Raw genomic sequence first — 19,282 nt, forward strand, 5'->3', positions numbered from 1 at the left:
GAAGATCCCACACCACCTTCCAGCTGGACCAAAACGCTTTTACAGAATCATAGAATTGTTAGGGTTGGAAGGGACCCCTGGAGATCACCAGTCCAACCCCCTGCCAAGGCAGGGTAACCTGGAGCAGGTGACACAGGAACATGTCCAGGCGGGGTTTGACTGTCTCCAGAGAGGGAGACTCCATGACCCCCCTGAGCAGCTGTTCCAGTGCTCTGCCAGCCTCAGAGCCAAAGGTTGAGGAGTTGAGGTGGAACTTCTTGTGTTACAGTTTGCGGCCACTGCTCCACTTCCTGTCATGGGCACCATCGAAAAGTCTCAGCACTTTCAGATATTTTTATGTATTAACGAGACTCCCTCTCAGTCTTGTCTTCTCCAGACTAAACAGGCCCAGCTCCCGCAGTCTCTCTTCACGAGGGAGATAACTCTGTTGAAAAACCATTATCGACCAAGCAACCAAGAAGCTGGGACAGGCTGCCCAGCGGCGGCTCCCGCAGACACTCACATCGCCGGGATTCCCGGGCTGCGGCAGCCCAGGCCCAGGAGCAGGCGCTGCCGCTGAGGACAGGGACCAGCCGGCCTCTAGCCCCGTGCCCCGGTGCCTCCCGCGGCCCGGCAGCAGCGGGGCGGGGCGGGGCGGGGCGGGGCGGGGCCGCGGGCGGGCCCGGAAGATCCGGGTCGGAGGGGACGGGAAGTCGGGACGTGGCCGCCGCAGCGGAGCAGGAGGCGGAGGGTGGGTGGGAGGCGGCGGAGGATGGCGGCGGTGCTGAGCTCGGACCGGCTCGAGGTCTCGGTGGACGGGCTGACGCTGAGCCCCAACGCCGAGGTGCCGCCCTGCGAAGCGCGGCCGGCGCAGGGCGAGCCGGCGGCGGGGCGGGGCCGAGCGGGCCCCGGCTCCCCGGGAGCGCCGGAGGCCGGCGGCGAGGCAGCGGAGGAGGCGGCGCTGAGCCTGGAGCGGCGCTGGGGCTTCGCGCTGGAGGAGCTCTACGGGCTGGCTCTGCGCTTCTTCAAAGGTGAGCCTGGCCGCCGGCCCGGCCCGCACTACCCGCCCCGGAACGGGGCAGCCACCGGCACCGGGGAGCCCCGGGCGGCATCGCCCGCCGGGCTGGGCTGTGGGGCTCCGGCGGAGCCCCGGGTCCCCCGAGAGCCGCGGGGGGCGGCCCCGAGGGCTCGGTATGCCGGGGCGAGCAGCGTGTCCCGGCGGCCCGCGGGGATGCGCCTTTCCTGGTGCCGGACGTGAGCCGGGGCGGGAGCGGCGGCTGCCCCGGGCCGCGGTGTGGCACTGCCGGGGGTGGCAGCACCCGGCCTACGGTCGGAGCGACAGAGCTTCATGCCGGTGGCACGGGAAGGGAAAGCTCGCAGACGTGGGCGAGGAGCGCTCGCCGTGAGCGGTGCCGCTCCTGCTGACAGCCCGGATCCTGGCGGGAGGTGCCAGCTCCAGGGCTGGCTTGGCTGCTTCAGGACGAAAGGACACGGTCTTGAGCTGTGCCAGGGGAAGTTTAGGTTGGACATTACGAGGAATTTCTGTACAAGAAGAGTGATTGGCATGGGCTGCCCAGGGAGGTGGTGGAATCATCGTCCCTGGAGGTGTGTAAGGAAAGACTGGACGTGGCACTCAGTGTCATGGTCTTGTTGACACGGTGGTGTTCGGTCGTAAGTTGGGTTCGATGGTCTCAGAAGTCTTTTCCAGCCTAATTGATCTATGATTCTGTGTGCTGCAATGGCCCCAGCAGGTAGCTGTGAAATACCTGGGATGTAGAGCTGGAGTTTTTTTGCTGGGATCCCCTGTAGCCAGATTTGCTTCTGTGGGAAGGTGGATGTGTCTTGCCACACTTGATTTCCTCCAAAGGGGGAGGGATTTGAGGGAAGAGCTGTGCTCACTACATAGAGCACATTTCAGCAGTGTGTCACCCCTGTGGCTTTCAGACAGACACTGCTTCAGGTGAAGCAGAGAGTCCAGCCTCTTGCCTGCACTAGGGAAGACAAGCTCTGCACTTGGAAAGGTCAGTCTTGGGGCAATCAGTTGTTAGATGACCTCCCAGGGAGGCTGCCTCGTATAAGGGCAAGCCCTGCTGTCAGGTGGAAACACTGCTGGAAGGACAAAGTTGTCTTTCCTCACATTGGCTGACCTGCACCCGGTAGTTGTTAGGAGCATGGAATCCTCTAAGCAGTTTTCTTAAGCCCTGGTTTTTTTACTCTGTTCTGATGCCTTTCCACAAAGTAGTTATTTTGTTAGCATGCTAATATACAGAGGTGTTATTCTTTTAAACTGTAAAAAAGCATAAGAGATCATAAGATCTTATTTTTTTTTTCCCTCCTGTATCAGAGGTTATCAGGTTGTGGAAGCATTGTACTTAATGTCTCTATTCTTTCTGTAAAATAAGTTGCTTAAGAGTCCTGGTTGTGTTTAATGGTGCAGGAAGAAATGTCTCTGCAGTAGCAAATTCCATCTGTTGGTCAACCGTGGTCGTCTTCTATCTTGGGTTGAATATTCTACAGGAACCTGTTTTTACAGTGTACAGTGAGTTTACAGTGTGAACTTGTGTTTGCAGAGCAAAAGTTACATGCTGTGAATGACTTTATCTATATTGCTGCTATGTAGCAATAACCTGTATCTGTTATATCACGTTTTAAAAGAATTTATGTTCTGGCTTTATCTGCTCTCTGATGGTGAAGTGTTACTGATGGTGAGGTGTTACTTGTGTGTAGGTTCCAGTTCCTTGCCTTGTGCTGTCTTAGCAATGTTTTTTCTTTTGCTGTTTTTTAAATTAAAACTTAATATCAGCATGTTTCAGCTTACTCCCGCTCCTTTTTTAGCCTTCTGTAATTTCTTGTAACTCATGATTGTGCTCATAAGATGATAATTTTCCCCATTCAGTTGTGTTGTCAGTCTTTCCAGTGAAAACCTTGTTTCTCTATCCTTGTAGCTGGAATAACTCGCACAAAGTCATCGCCCATCATTTCATCTGTAGATTTTTTCCTAAAAGTGACATAACACGAAGATTTTTATTTATAGATCTGATGGGGAGCTACAGGAGCTTGTAATACTTGGGTTACTGATTCTGCCAGCTTGTTCTATATCTGCACAGCTCCAAAAATAAGTGGTCTTGTTTCCAAATTATTTTCATGCTGTCAGAACAACTGTGGGAGTGGGCACGCTTGGTTAGCAGCCCTGTGCATGCCAAGGAGCAAATAGGGATTCCTTCTCAAGAGGCAACACATATGTCTGAAGGGTGGCCCAAGTTAATAGGTCAGTGCTGAGACCTCATTTCTAACCATTCTTCTGAAAACTGCTGATAGTTAAGCAGCTTTTTTTCTGCTTCATTGTGCAGCCCCAGTGGTCTGTAACTCTTGGTGTACTTTTGTCCAAGAGAAGTTGAATCCGATCAAAATACTTTGAGTTTGCTTATTACAATGACTTCTAACACTTGTCAGTGGTGGCATATTGCAGGTAACAGAATTGCTCAGAGACAATACCGGGTGAGAGCGTGTATAAACAGTGTGAAAAACATAACGGAAACTAGGCTAGGATAACAAAGAGACTCAAAAGCTACTTTATTCTGTCTCTGATAAAAACAAATCTAAAGCAGATCTAAAATGCTTGACCCTGGGTAGCTTCAACTGTCAGGCCTTAGGCTGTGCAGGAGATGGGCACTATCTTTTTTCTTTTTTTTTTGTTTAACATTCGTCATGGCTTATGAAGAGCTTTTCAGAATAACAGAGGCATAGAAAATAGATGGTAACAGTGTTCCAGTCCATTTTTCTGTGGGAAACAAGAGCCTTCTTTCCCTTACGCACTCTTTCCCTTCCTGCTCTGTCAAGCAGCATTTTGGCTGCCATCAAGAAGCTGCTCCACTGTGCTGGATCCAGTGTACAGTGCAGAACAGTCATGTTACAATCATTGTATGCCTGTAATTGTGAGCCCTGGGGCATCTAGCACAGTAGAAGTGTTTCTAATGGCTTATTCTGCTTGCTGAGCTGGTAAGAGCTATGCCAGTGAAGATAACCTTTTTGAGTTCTGTCATGAAGCAGGAGAGGGTGGCTTGCATACCTCTGCCAGCAAATCTCTCCCAGAATCAGCCTGGCTTTGTTGTTTTCCACATCCTGTCATTGAAATACCATTGCACCCAACCTTCAATATATGACAGTCCCTGAAGTGTTCATGCACCGTCTAAAGTGATTTGCAGTGCAGCACATCTGAGCAGACAGTACACCAACCATATCATTTTGGTATCTAAAAGCTCTCCTGGAATGTTAAGTACTCTAATTTTCTTTGACTGCCCTAAGTTATTTCCTCTTATCCTAACAAGAATGCATCTTCAACCTCAGCAGAACTTCATTCTCAATTAATTGTTTGACCTCTTTTTTTGAGCACTAATTTGATGGTATGATTGTAATCCGTAACTTAAGTAGGCTCTTGTCAAGAATATGAAAACCCCTATAATGTATCTACATTTGTGAAGTTGTGCTTTGATCATATTTAATTGGAAGGGCCTGTCAGTAATTCTTCTGTTGATGCAGGACACACTTTCAGGAGAGGAGGATTAGGAGTGTAAGAGTGAACTGGGCTCTGCAGGCAGCATTTCAGTCCTCACTCTTCTCAGTTTTGGTCTTACTCATGAAAATGTTGCAAATGAATAGAATTAACATATGTGACTTCTTTTAAAAGCGATGAGGTGAAAAATCATTCTTCACAAATTGTTTTCTAGCTGCTTCTAGATGGCTCAACTGAACGCTATCCCAGTGGAATTAGGTGTTTACAGTAGGTGCACTAGGTGAAGCTGGAGTGGAAGGTGCAGCATGGTGTGCTGTGTTTCTAAGGGGGAAAAATCTGAACTTACAGAGGAGTAACAGTATCTTGCACAACTGCAATCTCTTAGGCATATTTCTTTAACTCCTTTGTGTCTAAATTTGGCCTTTATCAATTCATGTCAATGATACAGTGCCACACAGTGACATAAGTCCTTCACATTACTAGTAACAGCTTCATCTTTCTGTTGTGGTTGAAAACTGAGCATCTTCCTGGACTTGTTGGGTCAGGGATACCAGCGGTGTAGGGAAGGTTGTACAGTTGCTGTATTACTGCTGTGCACATGCTTTGGATTTTTCAGTGTGTTCCCTGGAGCTCTTTGATGTGCTTCCACTTCCCGACAGCTGTACGAGGTGTGTGGGTAATGCCTGCTCAAATGGTGCGTTCACGGATGCTTGGATACATTTGGCACTTCCACTTGTCTAGACACACTAATGCTCTTTTTGGCATATTTGACTCTGCAGATGAATTCGGGTCCTCTGGTTCAGTTAAACACCAACAATTCCTGATCTTTGGGGTGATTATACAGTGTGGTTTATGCTGTAGAGTTCAGCTGCAAAATAGTTAGTATGAAACTTACCTTCACTGTCTGACTGGCTGCAAGTGTTTTTCCGATAATTTGCTTCTAAACTACATTATCTGCAAGTCACTGAAAGCTTGTCTTGTATTTTTCTCCTCTGTCTTTCCCCCTCTTTTATTTAGCTTGTTTGTTGTTCTTCTCTTGGGTCACCATTCTTTGTAAATGCAGATTTTGGCTTTTCTCAGTAATTAGGGCATGAGGTCTGCCTTCTCCGGTTCTGTGGAAATGCAGATGTGCTGTGCACAATTGCATGGGAAATTAAGGTTTTTTTCACTTTAACTCTCTTCAGGAGTGAGTTCAAAATACAGATGATGTTATCTGGCTTCGATTGCAGTTTTAGTACAGCAAATAGCTGTGTGCTTTGTCAGACAGATGTAGGTAGACAGGTTGTGAAAACTAAACAGTGCTATAGGGACCCCCTAGAGAATCATACTTTGCTCAGAAGCCTGTAAAAAGTTCAGTGCGGTACCTTTGTCAATTGACTTGCTTTGCAGCACGATGCCCCAGGATATGAAGTAGTATTGCAAAGTACATGCTGTTTATTGAGGCTAATGGAAGTGCTTGTTAGCTAATAAGTAAATTCTGAGTTGAGTATAAAGTGTGAAGAGTTGAGGAAAAGCCAAAGGGCTCTTCGGAAGGCCTGAAAGCAGGAGTTGAAAGCTTACCAGGATGGGGTTATTTGCATGCCTTAAGGATCACAAACTTGGGGTGGGAAGGGACTGCTGGGCATTGTCAGGTTTAGCCCTCGTTTTCAGTTCAGGCTTCATGGCACTGTCTCTGGGTTTTGAACATTTTCAGTCATAGAGACTTAAAACCTTCTCAGGGCAACCTGTTCCAGTGCTCAATCAGTCTCAGTTTATAAAACAAAACAGCATAAAAAACAAAAAAACCCCACCAACTTCAAGCAAACAAACAAAATAAAATCCCATAAAAATGCTTAAGTGGCATTTCCTATACTTTAGTTTGTGTCAGCTGCCTCCTTTCATTGTATACACTGGTTCAGTTTTTACATCCTCCCGGTTTTCTACCCCGCCAGATATTTTTGGAAGTAGATATTTCTGTGGAGAAAGGCTTCTGTTTTTGAAGCTGGCAGCTGTATTTGCTGTAAAGGTTGTGTGACACTGGGACAAGAGCAAATACTTGAAATTCTGCAAGAGTGATGTGGACTTCTAAGAATGGATGATAAGTAATTAAATATTTGCCTTCCTAATCATTTGATTGTGGCTTTAAAACAAATCACATGCATGTAGCGGTTCCTTGTGATGTTTCAGCTGAGTAAGTCCAGCAATGTAGTGAACTTTCTCTGTCAAAAATAAGAGTCTTGCTGCGACCTGCAAGCACTTTCCTGCTGGGATTGTTTCTGATTTCCAGGAGTCTGTGCTATAAGTTTCTCAGTAAGCTGCAGTAGGGGTATTTTCCTTCCCCTCTCGTTTTAAGATTCACTTCTTTTCCTGTTAATAACCGTTCATAAGTGTCAGCCAAGCAATTTTTCAGGATGTGTCAGCCTGAAATTTAGGTGTGGACTGTTCAGTTTGGGGCTGTAAACAACTTGCTCCGAAGGAGAACTGGGAATGACTGGCAGCTTTGTCTTCAGCTCCCAGTTATGTTGATAGTAGTGCAGTCATGGGAAGTGACTATCTTTTACCTCTGGGAGTAGCTTCCTCATTTCAGCTCTTCCAAAAGGAGATGGTGCTTGTTTATTTGTTTTCCTGTTCAAGAAAAATGTATTTTTCTTAATGAGCAGTGTAGTCACACAGAGCAATGCCTGTTTCTTTGATTTGTTTTGTGACAATTTAAATGTGTTGAGGTAAGTCCTAGCTGATTAATTCATATATCATTTTAAATCAATGCAAGTATCTTCTTACCAATAAAAGCATGGTGGGATCTAACTGGACATGTTTCAGAAGATGTTCCTGTGGAGCCACTGGAACATGTTCAGGCTCATGTTGCCTTCTTTTTGTCAGAGTTCACTGTATGTGTTTGTGCTGATGGAGTCAGCTGCAAGGCTTTTCATTGTGAGGGGCTATTCCAGCTGCCTTGGCCAGGGGCAGCAATTGTATTCCCTCAAGGAAAACTCTCCTTGACTCTTAATTTTTCCTCTCCGCAGTTCTCCTTGCCTTCAACCTTGGTTGTTCTGCTTTCATCAATGTGAAAAGCATGAAAGGAGAGCAGTTTATAAAGTTAACATCACGTCTTTGTGGAAAATCCTTCCTGTGCACACTAGAGTAGACTTGGCAGACACATTTGAATTCAGTTTAGGTTTTTAAATATTTTGGAAATACAGATCCATATGGTGTGACGTTCAACAAATTAATGTAAATATTTATGTGATAACTGACTCACTAAGACTGGCTGTAGATAGTGGGATGCAAGGCACTCCACACTGAAGTCTTCATTAGCTGAAGTAGATGTATTTCTTCTGGACAGATCTATATTTTATTTAAGTAGAACTGACTTAATTTGTCTAACCTTTTGTGACTTGACTTTTTCTCCCTTTTTTTTATTATTTTCTCTCTTTTTTAACCATGGTATGGTTATGCAACATCGTCATTCATATTTTTTGCTTAATTAATCACAACAGTGAAAATTTCTTTAATTTTTTTTCCCTACAGAAAAAGATGGCAAAGCCTTTCATCCAACATATGAAGAAAAGCTCAAACTTGTGGCACTGCACAAGCAGGTTCTGCTGGGACCCTATAACCCTGACACTTGCCCTGAAGTTGGATTCTTTGATGTGCTGGGGAATGATAGAAGGTAAAAGGGCTGGTGCTTTTGTTGATCTTAACTCTGCTTTTCCAGTGAGAAGATAACATCATCCAATTTCTTTTTCAAGTATTCGTGTTATCTCAAGTGTCTGTGGTAGTGGAAAGTGGCCTCTTCAAATACGTATTAGAAGTGTGAGTCACAGTTCAATACAGGAACTAATAGAAGATTATTGGGTTGTTATTTTTTCCAAACCCACTAGAAGCTGCTCTGCTGCCAGTCCAGTTTCTCGTCGCAGTTTAAGATGCATTAATGTGCAGGGCCATGTTTCATCCGAACTTCACACCGTGGTTACAGCAGGCCAAGCCTTTTGCCATTGGTAGAAGCATTCACCACAGCTTGTCCTAACACCAAAGATAATTTCTGAAGTCAGAAAATTAAAACCTGATGCATTCAAACTCTGAGTAAATCTTTTATGAGACCTGGGAAGTCTCAGGTATGTCTCTTGTGTTGCTTGCAGCTCAGGCTGCACTTCTCATGTTCCTTGTTGCTCTTTTTAGTGTTCTAGAGTGAAGGCAGTGTGTAACACATCATTGGCTTCTCTGAGGTGGATCCAGTGCACTGCTTTTGCACAAAAGGATGCAGCTTTTCTTAGGAAGAACAAGGCTCTTTCTTTCAACTAACTCAAGTGCTGTAATCAATAGTTGCTGCCATGTTTGTTCATTCAGGAGAATGTATACTTTTTTTTTTCCACAAACTAGAGTGGAAGGAGGTTAAAAAATACTTCAGGTTCACTTGTAGCTGGGAAGTTTTTGGACATAGTTCAGAATTCAAAGTAGGGTTGATGTGGTATATGAAATTTCACTTAAGAGCTGATTTATGTCTATTTGAAAGACAGAAGAAAAGAGAACATTGTGCAGGCAGAAGAGAACATTGTCTTTGGGACGAAGTTGTTGGTTCTCTAAAACTGCAAATGATAATGTTTGCTTCCTGGTCTTCCAACTTTTTTTCTTTGCTGGATTGTCAGTGCTCACTACTGGCTTGAAAAGAGTTGAGTCTGTTATTTCAGCTGAATTCTCTCTCTCAGGAAGGAATGGGCTGCCCTTGGAAACATGTCAAAGCAAAAAGCTATGACAGAATTTGTCAAGCTCCTACATAGGTGCTGCCACTTGTTCTCAACGTATGTCACTTCTCACAAGATAGAGAAAGAAGAGCAAGAAAAGAAAAGGTAACATTTGGGTGCTTTGGTCTTGGCATCTATGAGTGTAACTCTTGGCCTGTGGACAGTATCACAGCTAGCTTTGGTTGGAGTTGTCTTGCAAAGGGAAATACTTGAGGTGTAGATGGCTGTGGTACCATTTGATCTCTTTAAGCCTTTTTACTTTGCCAGTAATGGGTGGTTGTTTAGGAGTTTTAAAAATTTTGCTGATACTGTCATCTGCTTAAGAAGAAATGATTCACAAAATGTCTGTCCCGATATGTCTGTGGACTAAATATACAGAGAATATTAAATTCAGTTTTAAACTAATATGGGTTAGCAGCTTGACAGAGGCTGTCCTATTATTGCTTCCAGGTGTGATTATTAAGCCATAGTATCCACATCATTATTGAATATGTGTGAAAACTTGAAAGATGTGTTTAAAGCTTCCAGGCAATTTTTTTTGCTATACAGGTAGCATAGTAACAGGTTAGCATGAATATCAAATTGTAACACAGAATTTACCCGTGTCATGCTGCTGAGTGCCATCAAACTCTGCAGTAATGTGGATTTTTCATGTGTCCAGTAAGACACTTCTCCAGGCCAATTTAAGTGTGAGGAGATGACACCAGTCACAAAACCCCTCACTGGGTGGGCAAAAGGCAGGTTACTGCATGTTGAGAATAACTCATCCTAGGATTTTAGGAATGCTGTAATGGCTTATTGAGTGGATGTTGCAGAAGAGAAGAGGAAGAGCGAAGGCGGCGTGAAGAGGAGGAGCGGGAGCGGTTACAAAAGGAAGAAGAAAAACGTAGGCGAGAAGAAGAGGAAAGACTGAGAAGGGAAGAAGAGGAGAGGAGGAGAATAGAGGAGGAGCAACTTCGGATGGAACAACAGAAGTGAGTAGCAGAAACAAGCAGCCCTTAAAAGAAAATAACTGCCTTGCATTTGAGACAATTGTATATTTGGAATATACAGTTCTAATTATGTTTCATTGTTCCCATCACATCCAGATGCTGAAAACACAGATCTGGCTTTGCACATGTAATATTTAAGAGAATAGTAAAGCTGTTCCACATCAGTCAGCAACTATTTTCCACCATAAAAATGTCTTTTCAGGGGGTGTCTCTGAAGTAGATCCTGTCCTTGCTATGTAGTGGTTTTGAGAAGGGAGCAAATAATTAAACCACAAGTTTTGCTGCTTGTTTAACATGGTAAGAGCCAGAGGAGTGTAAGAGACAGACATAAATTTATGTATCCAATAAAAAGGGTTGCACAGTGCTAAGTAACAAGAAGTGTGGTATGCCTTGAAGTTCAGGGGGTTTTTCACATGAATGGGAGTTGTGTATTAAGTGGTCATAGCAGGTTACAGAGATAAGAGTTTAGACAGAAAAGGAATGTGGATACCAAGTGTATCCAAACTGGTCATAGTTTGCTGAGAAGCACTAAATCTTCCTCTTTGGGATATTAGACCAGTGTAAAATGGTGCTTTAGAATGTGATTTTTGGGGATAGAAGAAGAGTGAGAAGGAAAGAATTTTTCTTGCAATTGTGTGATACTTCTTCCTTCCTCTGAAACATTGATAGATGGTCACTGATGGATGTAACGTGAGACAGGTCCTGGATCTATCTTGTCATTAAGCCATAGAATTTCTGTTAGTTCTTTGGAGAGAGGAGAAAAACAGCCTGTGCATATGTAACCCATGTGTTCCCCCTGAAGTTTCAGCAGTTGAGTTTACTGGAGATGCAGATGCCCCATCTGGCAGCATTTTGTTGTTGTTGTCATTCCTGAATTAGGCCCCCGTCAGTCATGTTTTTCATATTTGTTTGCATACAGACCAGGAAAACTAAGATAGTTACGTGGTGTGTTTTTCTTAGATTCACTAAAAAGCATTGGTGTTCTGTGCCAGAGCAGGTTTGTTCCTACCAATGTTTATAGAGGATCTGCTGGAAGGATGGTTTCTGGAAAAAGCGTATGTGGGTTTTTTCCTTAGCTTGTTTGAGAAGTTTAGTCATGTGGGTTTTGTGTAGCACTACCTCTTTATCAGACTACAGATTAAGAGTTATGTAAGAGCTCTTGTTGTTTTAACATTTGATGCTTTCAAACACTGGGTAGAAAGTGTTGCTCCCTTCTTTATGTTCTCAGCGTATTTTTAGGCAAAACTCACATCCGCGTTAGTTCTGGGTTCCGGTCCGTTACATAGATTTATTTTAATTGGGCTTTGCAGAATGGAATGAAGTGATTTCAGTGGCCTCAAAGCCAGTTAAATGCAGGGATTGCCCAGTGCCCTGAGCTGTTGGTAAGGCCGTGCTGTGCTCCCCGTGGCAGGCAGCAGATCATGGCAGCGCTGAACTCGCAGACGGCCGTGCAGTTCCAGCAGTACGCGGCCCAGCAGTATCCCGGCAACTACGAGCAGCAGCAGATCCTCATCCGGCAGCTCCAGGAGCAGCACTACCAGCAGTACATGCAGCAGCTCTACCAGGTCCAGCTTGCACAGCAGCAGGTATGGCTGGGAATCCTGGGCTTTGTGTCCCAGGCTGTCACTGAAGAACGTTGGCTTCGTGTCCCAGGCTGTCACTGGGACGCATTAACTCGTCTGCTGTTCTCTCCTTGAAAAGATAATTGCTGCAGGGAGAGCTACCATGCTAGTGACTAATGCTGCTTGAAATTCAAACACCAAAGCCCCTTTATTTATTTCATCTTTCAGAGTAGTCTTCTGAAGCAGCTGTTAATTAAGAAAACACTAAGCAATTTTTACTAATGACTTGGTTCAATATTATTATTATTGGAGACGAAATGTGAACCGCTCTGCTGCAGCATTGGTGGTGTGTGTGTAATTTAATGGCATACCAGTGTATCTGAGCATGAACAGACCTCTTTAGGTGACTCTCCTGGAGATCTGTGCTAAGCAGCAGGCTGTGGTCAGCCCTGTGTTTCTAGCTGAGCATGCATATGCAGCACTGTAGCATCGCTGCTGGGTTGGAGGTTGCTTCTTCTTGCCAGCCTGAGCACTGCTGACTTCTCTCTCCTTTTGCACCTATTGCCTGACTTCATCAGGTACTAATACCTGCTGAAGTTGCTTGCCTGCAATAAGCTGCTCATGATTTAGGTAGGAGGACACACTGTAGCTGCCAGCCTGAGGTCTGTTCTTGACCTAAAGACCTAAAGTTCATTAACTAATTTCCTGTTAAGTCATTTGTATTTTGTGGTGGCTGATGCCCTCAGTAAAGCAATGTCCAAGGAAGGGAGCCATGTGAACATCGAGAAGTTCAACAAGGCCCCTGCAGTGGGTCAAGTCAGGGTGCTCCCCAGTATCAAAACAGTCTTGGGGGGTGAAAGGGTTGAGAGCTGTCCTGCAGAGCTGTTTCTCTCTGGTGAGAGAAACATTGGGTAAGAGCTGGTAATGCACTTCTGCAGCTCAGGAAGTCAGTTGTATCCTGGGATGCAGGAAAAAAGTGTGGCCAGAAGATTGAGGGAGAGAAGTGACTGTCCCCCTCTGCTCTGCTCTCATGACACCCCACCTGCAGTGCTGCATCCAGCTCTGAGTCCCCAGCATAAGAAAGATGTGAACCTGTTGGAGCGAGTCCAGAGGCCATAAAGATGCTCAGAGGGCTGAAGCACCTCTGCTATGGAGACAGGCTGAGAGAGCTGGGGCTGTGCAGCCTGGAGAAGAGAAGGCTCTGGGGAAACCTCGCTGCAGCCTTTCAGTACCTAAAGGGTATTTATAAAAAACACAAAGATAGACCTTTTTACCAGGGCCTGTAGTGACAGTACAAGGGGCAAAGGTTTTCATCAGTGAGAGTGCAGGTCTGGGTTGAACATAAGGGAGACTCTTTTTTTACAGAGAGGGCGGTCAGACACTAGCACAGATTGCCCAGAGAATCTGTGGAAGCCTCATCCCAAGAAGTGTTCATGGACAGGTTTGATGGAGTTTTGAGCAGCCTGGTCTAGTGGAAGGTGTCTGTTCCCATAGCAGGAGTGTGGAGCTAGATGGTCTTTATAGCTCCCTTCTAAGTCAAAGCATGGCTGTGTGGAGCTAAAGTGGTGCAGGAAGGAGACTTTCTGCCCTGTTATAATTACTCTTTGGACTTCCCTCATGTAGCTTCTGTAACAGTTCTGAGGAATGCTTTACTTGGATGCCTGTGAGTCAGCTGCAGCGGGGTCTGTTAGTGCACTTAGAAAGTGCTGTTCTGCTGGTCTGCAGAAGCTGCTGGTCAGCTTCTGGTGCAATTAATCTTGGAAAGGCTGTGTGCAATAGTTTAGTAGGAAAGTTCACACCACCCTTCTCTCAGTGCACAAAACTGCTGTAGTAGTGAAATCTGGACAGCAACTGTGCAATTGCTTAAATTTGAAATCTTAACTGATGCTTTTCTATTTTGTCTTCATATTCCTGCAGGATACTTATATTCCATTTGCTCATCAAAATCTTGTGATTATTAGGTTATCCTTTAAAGTGGCACTGTCACTTACATCTTTTCCCTGTCCCAACAAAAAAGCCTGTGTTGCTTCTCTGGACTGATAATGAGGGACAGGGAGGTTGCTTAAGAGTTCTCTGTTTAACTCATAAATTGGCAAGTAGCTAATAGACCTTCAATACTCAGCTCTTTTTAGACCTGGATGCGCTCAGGCTGGATGGAGCCCTTCCAAGCCAGCAAAAAAAAACAACCCCAGCAAACAAGCCACACTTCTAACTTTGATAGTTTTTCATTCCTATAACATTTCTTCCATAGTGAAGCACAAGAGTTTGTGTGTACCATAATTAATTTGAAAATTGGAAGTTGATTTTTTTTGTTTGTTTGTTTGTTTGTATCCACCAGCCTGGAACCAAGTGACTTCACATCCCTAGGGGCTGAGTAGATGTAACTGGTTATTGTGTGCTGCTTCTGGTCTTTTGGGTCAAGCCCCCCTTGTAGGGTGAAGGGGGAGGTTTTTTATTTAAATTGTCTTTATACCTTTCTGTTGGAAAGTGTAAAACTGGCATCTTGTGAGGGTTTGGTTGTACTTGACTTAGTCAATTCCTGTTGTTTTAGGCAGCCTTACAGAAGCAGCAGGATGCAGTGGTGGCAGCGACAGGGACACCCCTAACTACTGCATCGAAGGTGAACCCCCCTGCCCCAGGGGACACCCCATCCATTAATGGGCAGGCCAGTGCACATGCAGACAGCCCTGAAAAAGAGTTGGATCCAGAGGTTTTGGAAGAAGCACTGGAGAATGGACCAAAAGGTGGGACTAGCTGAATTTCTTAATTAAAAATAAATAGCAAAAGCTTTTCTTAGGATTCAGGTGTCCTAAGTAGGGTTACTGTGGTTCTTTGTTTGGCTTCATTTGCCTATGGAAAAGCTAGGTTTGATTCCTGGGACTGCTGTCTCTAATGGGAGGATAATACTGCATAGGCAAAGCTCAGCTTCAGAAGCGGGGGGTGAAAGAGGAAGCAGCAAAAGCATTTCAGCAAAGCTGATGGGATCCAGAACCTCCTGTCACTTTAAACTTGACGGAAAGGAGCGTAAAAGTTCTAGCACAAAGCTGTTCTGGGCAGAAATGTGTTCAGTTTTATTTGAACTGGGTCAGAGCTGTTTAAAGACCCTTCCATTGAAGGGTTCTGTGCAATATAAACCTTTCACCTGTAGCAGTACATTTGCCTTCTGAGGCTTTTCAGCATAAGCAGTGTTGGTCTAAATGTGGTGGATGGGTGAACTGGTAGCATTTAGTAGTCTTATAACTAAATTTGCACTGGTTCATATTTCTTTTCAGAGATGAAACTTGCTTCTTCAGTTAAAAAAAAAAATATTGGTAGCAACTATGATGCTTGGGGCCCTCAAGTGCTTCAAAGCCCACTTAAGTATGCAGCATAGATAACTGAAACAAAGCCTAACTGGGGTATTTCCTCCCCTCTCTCCAGATTCTGTCCCAGTGATCGCTGCCCCATCCATGTGGACACGACCCCAGATAAAAGACTTCAAGGAAAAAATCCGTCAGGATGCAGACTCTGTGATCACAGTGGGCCGAGGAGAAGTGGTTACAGTCAGAGTACCAACTCATGAAGAGGGGTCTTACCTCTTTTGGGAGTTTGCTACAGACAATTATGACATTGGTTTTGGGGTGTATTTTGAATGGACAGACTCCCCTAATACTGCAGTCAGTGTGCATGTCAGCGAGTCCAGTGATGATGAGGAAGAAGAGGAAGGTAAGCACGCTTATGTATGTAAACTGCAGAGTTTGCAGAGGGAAACCCCCACTGATGGTCTTGTGTAATCTCCTGCTTTCCCTGGCTTCCATCTGGCTGGAGTCATGCTTTCAGTTTTGAATAGAAACTGCAGTTCTGAAAGTAACTTCAGTCCCCTCCTTGGATCACAGACAGGTTAATGCTGGGGAAATCCTTTTCCCAAGTCAGCTATTCAGTAAACTAAACTGAAACCCATGCTGTAACAGAGTGCAGTGCATCTCTACTCTGAAACTTTAGGAAGAATCCTGTCCTGCTGTTCAAGAGGTGTTTCTAGGGAGGAAGTTTCCTAGAGGCTGCAGCAAAACCGCTTCAGAGAACAAGTCCTGATGGTGGCTGAGACACAGGTCACAGCCTTTGCCTGTGGAGGAGTCAAGCATACCATCACAAAAATGTTTTGAAATGAGCATGTGATTTGCTTGGAAGGAGCTGCTCTGACCCAGGAAGCAGTGGCTTTCTGGGTCCTTTCACTACCATGTAGTCTGTGCTAGTCAGTATGTCACATCAGTGGTGCCAGTGGTGGGTGATTTTCTTACTGAAAACTAGAGCTTGGCATCTCCACAAACTGACCTGGCTGTGCTGGGGAGATGGCTGTGGTGAGTTTCAATATCAAACTGTAAAAGTCATGATAAAGTGAGCATGCTTGCTGTTCCTCCTGTTTCTGAGTGCTTCAGCCCCAGACTTGGTATGAATCCCTGTGACTCCTCATTCCTAAACTAACAAAGAGGGCCTTGTCCCCTGGAGATTAGTCTGACTTTCTCTTATAAAGCATCCACCCATGTTCACTGACACCCTTTTTTTTTTTCTCTTGCAGAAAATACTAGCAGTGAAGAAAAAGCCAAAAAGAATGCCAACAAGCCTCAGCTAGATGAAATAGTGCCTGTGTACAGACGAGACTGTCACGAAGAAGTGTATGCTGGCAGCCACCAGTACCCAGGGAGAGGAGTTTATCTTCTTAAATTTGACAACTCTTACTCTCTATGGAGGTCAAAAACAGTTTACTACAGAGTTTATTATACTAGATAAAGGTGTGGCTGTTTCTGGGGCTGGGCTGTGCAGAAGATGTCATTTTATTTGGAATTTTCTTCAAGCATAATGGATCCTCTTGAGTCTGTGTTTCATCCTGTCTGTATCTGTATGGTTTGTGTGAACTTTTAACAAGTAGACACTGGGATCTTCCTGCTCCGTGACACTAATGCATATTGCATTGGGCTTTACACAGGATCTCCCTAACCTTTTTGGGGATTGGAGTCGTTGTCTCCAGTGCTGAGGTCACATCAATTGCAGTTCTTAAAGCCTCATGAAAAGGGGGAGGGAGTTGCTGGCTCACTGGCTGGGTGATCTGATGTTTCCAGGTCTGGATGCCTTGAATAAATTGTTGATGGTTAATTTAAAGGTCCCATCAGTAACTGGTAGATTTGGATGCAGTTTGCTGTGTAGCAAGTTTATCTTAACTGTAATTGAATGTCAGTTTTTTTACACCATTAAAACTTGAAACTTTTAAGTTTATGCAGTTTAGAAACAAGTTGTCTCACTTCTGTCCTCATCAAAGAAAAAACATTCAGTTCCTTGAACCAGTGTAGTGTGTAAGACAAGGATGAACAACTTCCTGAAAGTACAGCAAATAACCTCTTCTGAAGGCATAAGCTGAATGATGTTTAAAAGTATGTGTAACAAGAAGAACCTTAATCTCTGCCCCACTGCTAACCCTAGAATAAAAGTCATATTTTGATTCAATTGGCTTTGAACAGGACACAGACTATTCCTGAGTTTAATGGGGTTTTTAATGGGGTGACAAAAAAAAAAAAAAAAGGCTACAAACTTGAAACCAGTTTTGTAAGACCTGAATAGACATGTTGTGTGTCTGGGGAGCAGTCAGTCACTTTGATTGATAGAGTATAGGAGTTAATGTTGCACTAATGATGGAAATCACTGCCACTCCATTTTAGTCTGAACTGGTGATAGTGGGGTGCAAACTTTCTGCTTTAATTTGTAACTGTGGGCAGAAAGGCCAGGCACACACTTAACGTAGCTTTAATCTCAATTTCAGATGGTTTGGTTGGGGCATTTTGTATTTCGTGTAGTGAAGAAACAGTGCAGGTGTCTCCTTGGCTTGAGGCTGCAGTAAGAATCCGCTCCCCCCGGAGCCCAGGGGTGACTGTTGCAATAATGACTTGTGCAAGTTCTCTCTGCATGGGTGATGCACCTTGTTACTGAAAGGAAATGGTTGCTTTGGGTCTCAGACCAGCTCTTGCAGTCAGGCTTCCTTTGATCAGCTGCAGCATGTGCAGTTCCATGGCAAATGATGTTGAGTTGGCAGGGTTTGTTTGAACAGTCAGTTTGTACATACATGATACTTTACTTTTCTCATCCCAACCATGGAGATACTTCTCCTAGAGTGCTTAACTTGTCATCTTGCTTTTTGGGTCAGCAACACCGTACCAGCTTACAGCTAGTTAGTGCTGCTTTATCCAAAAACACTGTACAATGTTCTGCTCTTGTGTACATACAGTATATAAACCATGAATTTAGAAAGTACCTTGCTTTTAAAGAAAACTGTATTTAATGTAAGAAAAAAAGAAAAACAACAAAAAAATCTTTTAAAAAGGCAGGCACTAATATATTTCTTCTAGTCTTCAAGTTACTTTTTTTTTTTTTGTCCATACAAAAATGTTACAACTTTTTTCTCTAAGAATATCTGTTCTTGGGAGCGGTGTTTGTTGCTTTAAATGGCAGCACTTACTGTCATGTGTTGGATGCTACAACTTCTACGTTTTCAGACTTTTTTTTTTATTGCCTCTGGCTGTTGATAGTACAGTACAAGTGCGATTTCAAGATACCTTGAGATAGTATTTAATCCTAATTAAAATACATTTATCTGTAATGCTGTTGGCTTTTTATTAACTTGGCATTGCTGTGTATGGCTCTTGAGCTAAGATGAGCTTGTCATCTTCTCTCTCATGGTCAGAGGTTCAGCACCATGCTCACACTGTGGTCAAAGGCTCTGCCCAGGAATGTCACTGGCTCACTGGGTGGGGCCATCTGTCAGTACTGGGAGAGCCCAGCTTCAACTGCATCGTCTCTCTGGGTTTTGAGTGGGTATCAGAAGGGGTTGGATGTGGGAAACTAAAGCTGTAAACTCTCTCCTCCAAGAGAGTCTTGAAATCCCTCACCCAGAGGACAAGAGACAGGACCGTGGTTTAGACTGAACAGAAGAAAAGCAAGGACCTAGAGGTAAAAAGGCAAGTTATGCTGAAGTTTGTCAGTCACTTTTTACTGCTTAGCTGCTGCTGGTAAGCAGCTTATGCCGGAGCTGAGTCCAGGATGTGCACGAGTTTGGTCCCAGAGTTCACCTGGGGAACAGAATTCTCTTCAGAGAGAACAAAGCACTGCTGTGCTACAAGATGCTGAGAAGTTCAATGTACCATATCTGGGTATGCTACCAGCTAATTTCACATGAAACATGAAAGTGCATTGAAAACTAAAGTAATTACAGCACCAAGCCTACCCCAGTTGAGCCTATTATACCTGTCTCATTTTTCCCCATTTAAGTGTCTGTGCTCCTCATAGCTCACTTTAGGCAGCTCTCTTCCACATGAGAATTATTATAAACACTGTGGAATGAACAGAGTCATGGCACTGACTCCAGGTGACATGACAGCAACAACTTGACAAAGCTCACTTCTGAATACAGTGGTCCTTTGAGAAGAGCTAGATAATCCCAAGGAAAAACCATTGTTAGAGCAGGTACCTCAAGACATTTTCATGGGAGAA

The 19,282-nt window shown here is 44.5% G+C and overlaps 1 protein-coding gene across 1 annotated transcript; it reads left to right on the plus strand.

Moving 5' to 3' along the window:
* Nucleotides 1-736: 736 nt before the first annotated feature.
* Nucleotides 737-18,392, plus strand: ACBD3 (acyl-CoA binding domain containing 3). The gene is made up of 8 exons (XM_015623151.3): nucleotides 737-1,010; nucleotides 8,000-8,141; nucleotides 9,178-9,318; nucleotides 10,029-10,187; nucleotides 11,617-11,791; nucleotides 14,319-14,511; nucleotides 15,188-15,472; nucleotides 16,323-18,392. Exons 1-8 carry the CDS (start codon nucleotides 752-754, stop codon nucleotides 16,532-16,534), a joined length of 1,566 nt encoding a protein of 521 aa, XP_015478637.1. The 5' UTR covers nucleotides 737-751; the 3' UTR covers nucleotides 16,535-18,392.
* The last annotated feature ends 890 nt before the right edge of the window (nucleotides 18,393-19,282 follow it).

The sequence above is a fragment of the Parus major genome, chromosome 3 (assembly GCF_001522545.3).
Source record: "Parus major isolate Abel chromosome 3, Parus_major1.1, whole genome shotgun sequence".
Classification (NCBI taxonomy): domain Eukaryota; kingdom Metazoa; phylum Chordata; class Aves; order Passeriformes; family Paridae; genus Parus; species Parus major.

Excerpts from the sequence above, each read along its gene's own strand:
- ACBD3 (XM_015623151.3), top strand. The coding sequence starts at position 752 with ATGGCGGCGGTGCTGAGCTCGGACCGGCTCGAGGTCTCGGTGGACGGG. Across the intron at positions 10,188-11,616 it reads CTTCGGATGGAACAACAGAA|GCAGCAGATCATGGCAGCGC; the intron begins GTGAGTAGCAGA and ends TCCCCGTGGCAG. Across the intron at positions 11,792-14,318 it reads TCCAGCTTGCACAGCAGCAG|GCAGCCTTACAGAAGCAGCA; the intron begins GTATGGCTGGGA and ends CTGTTGTTTTAG.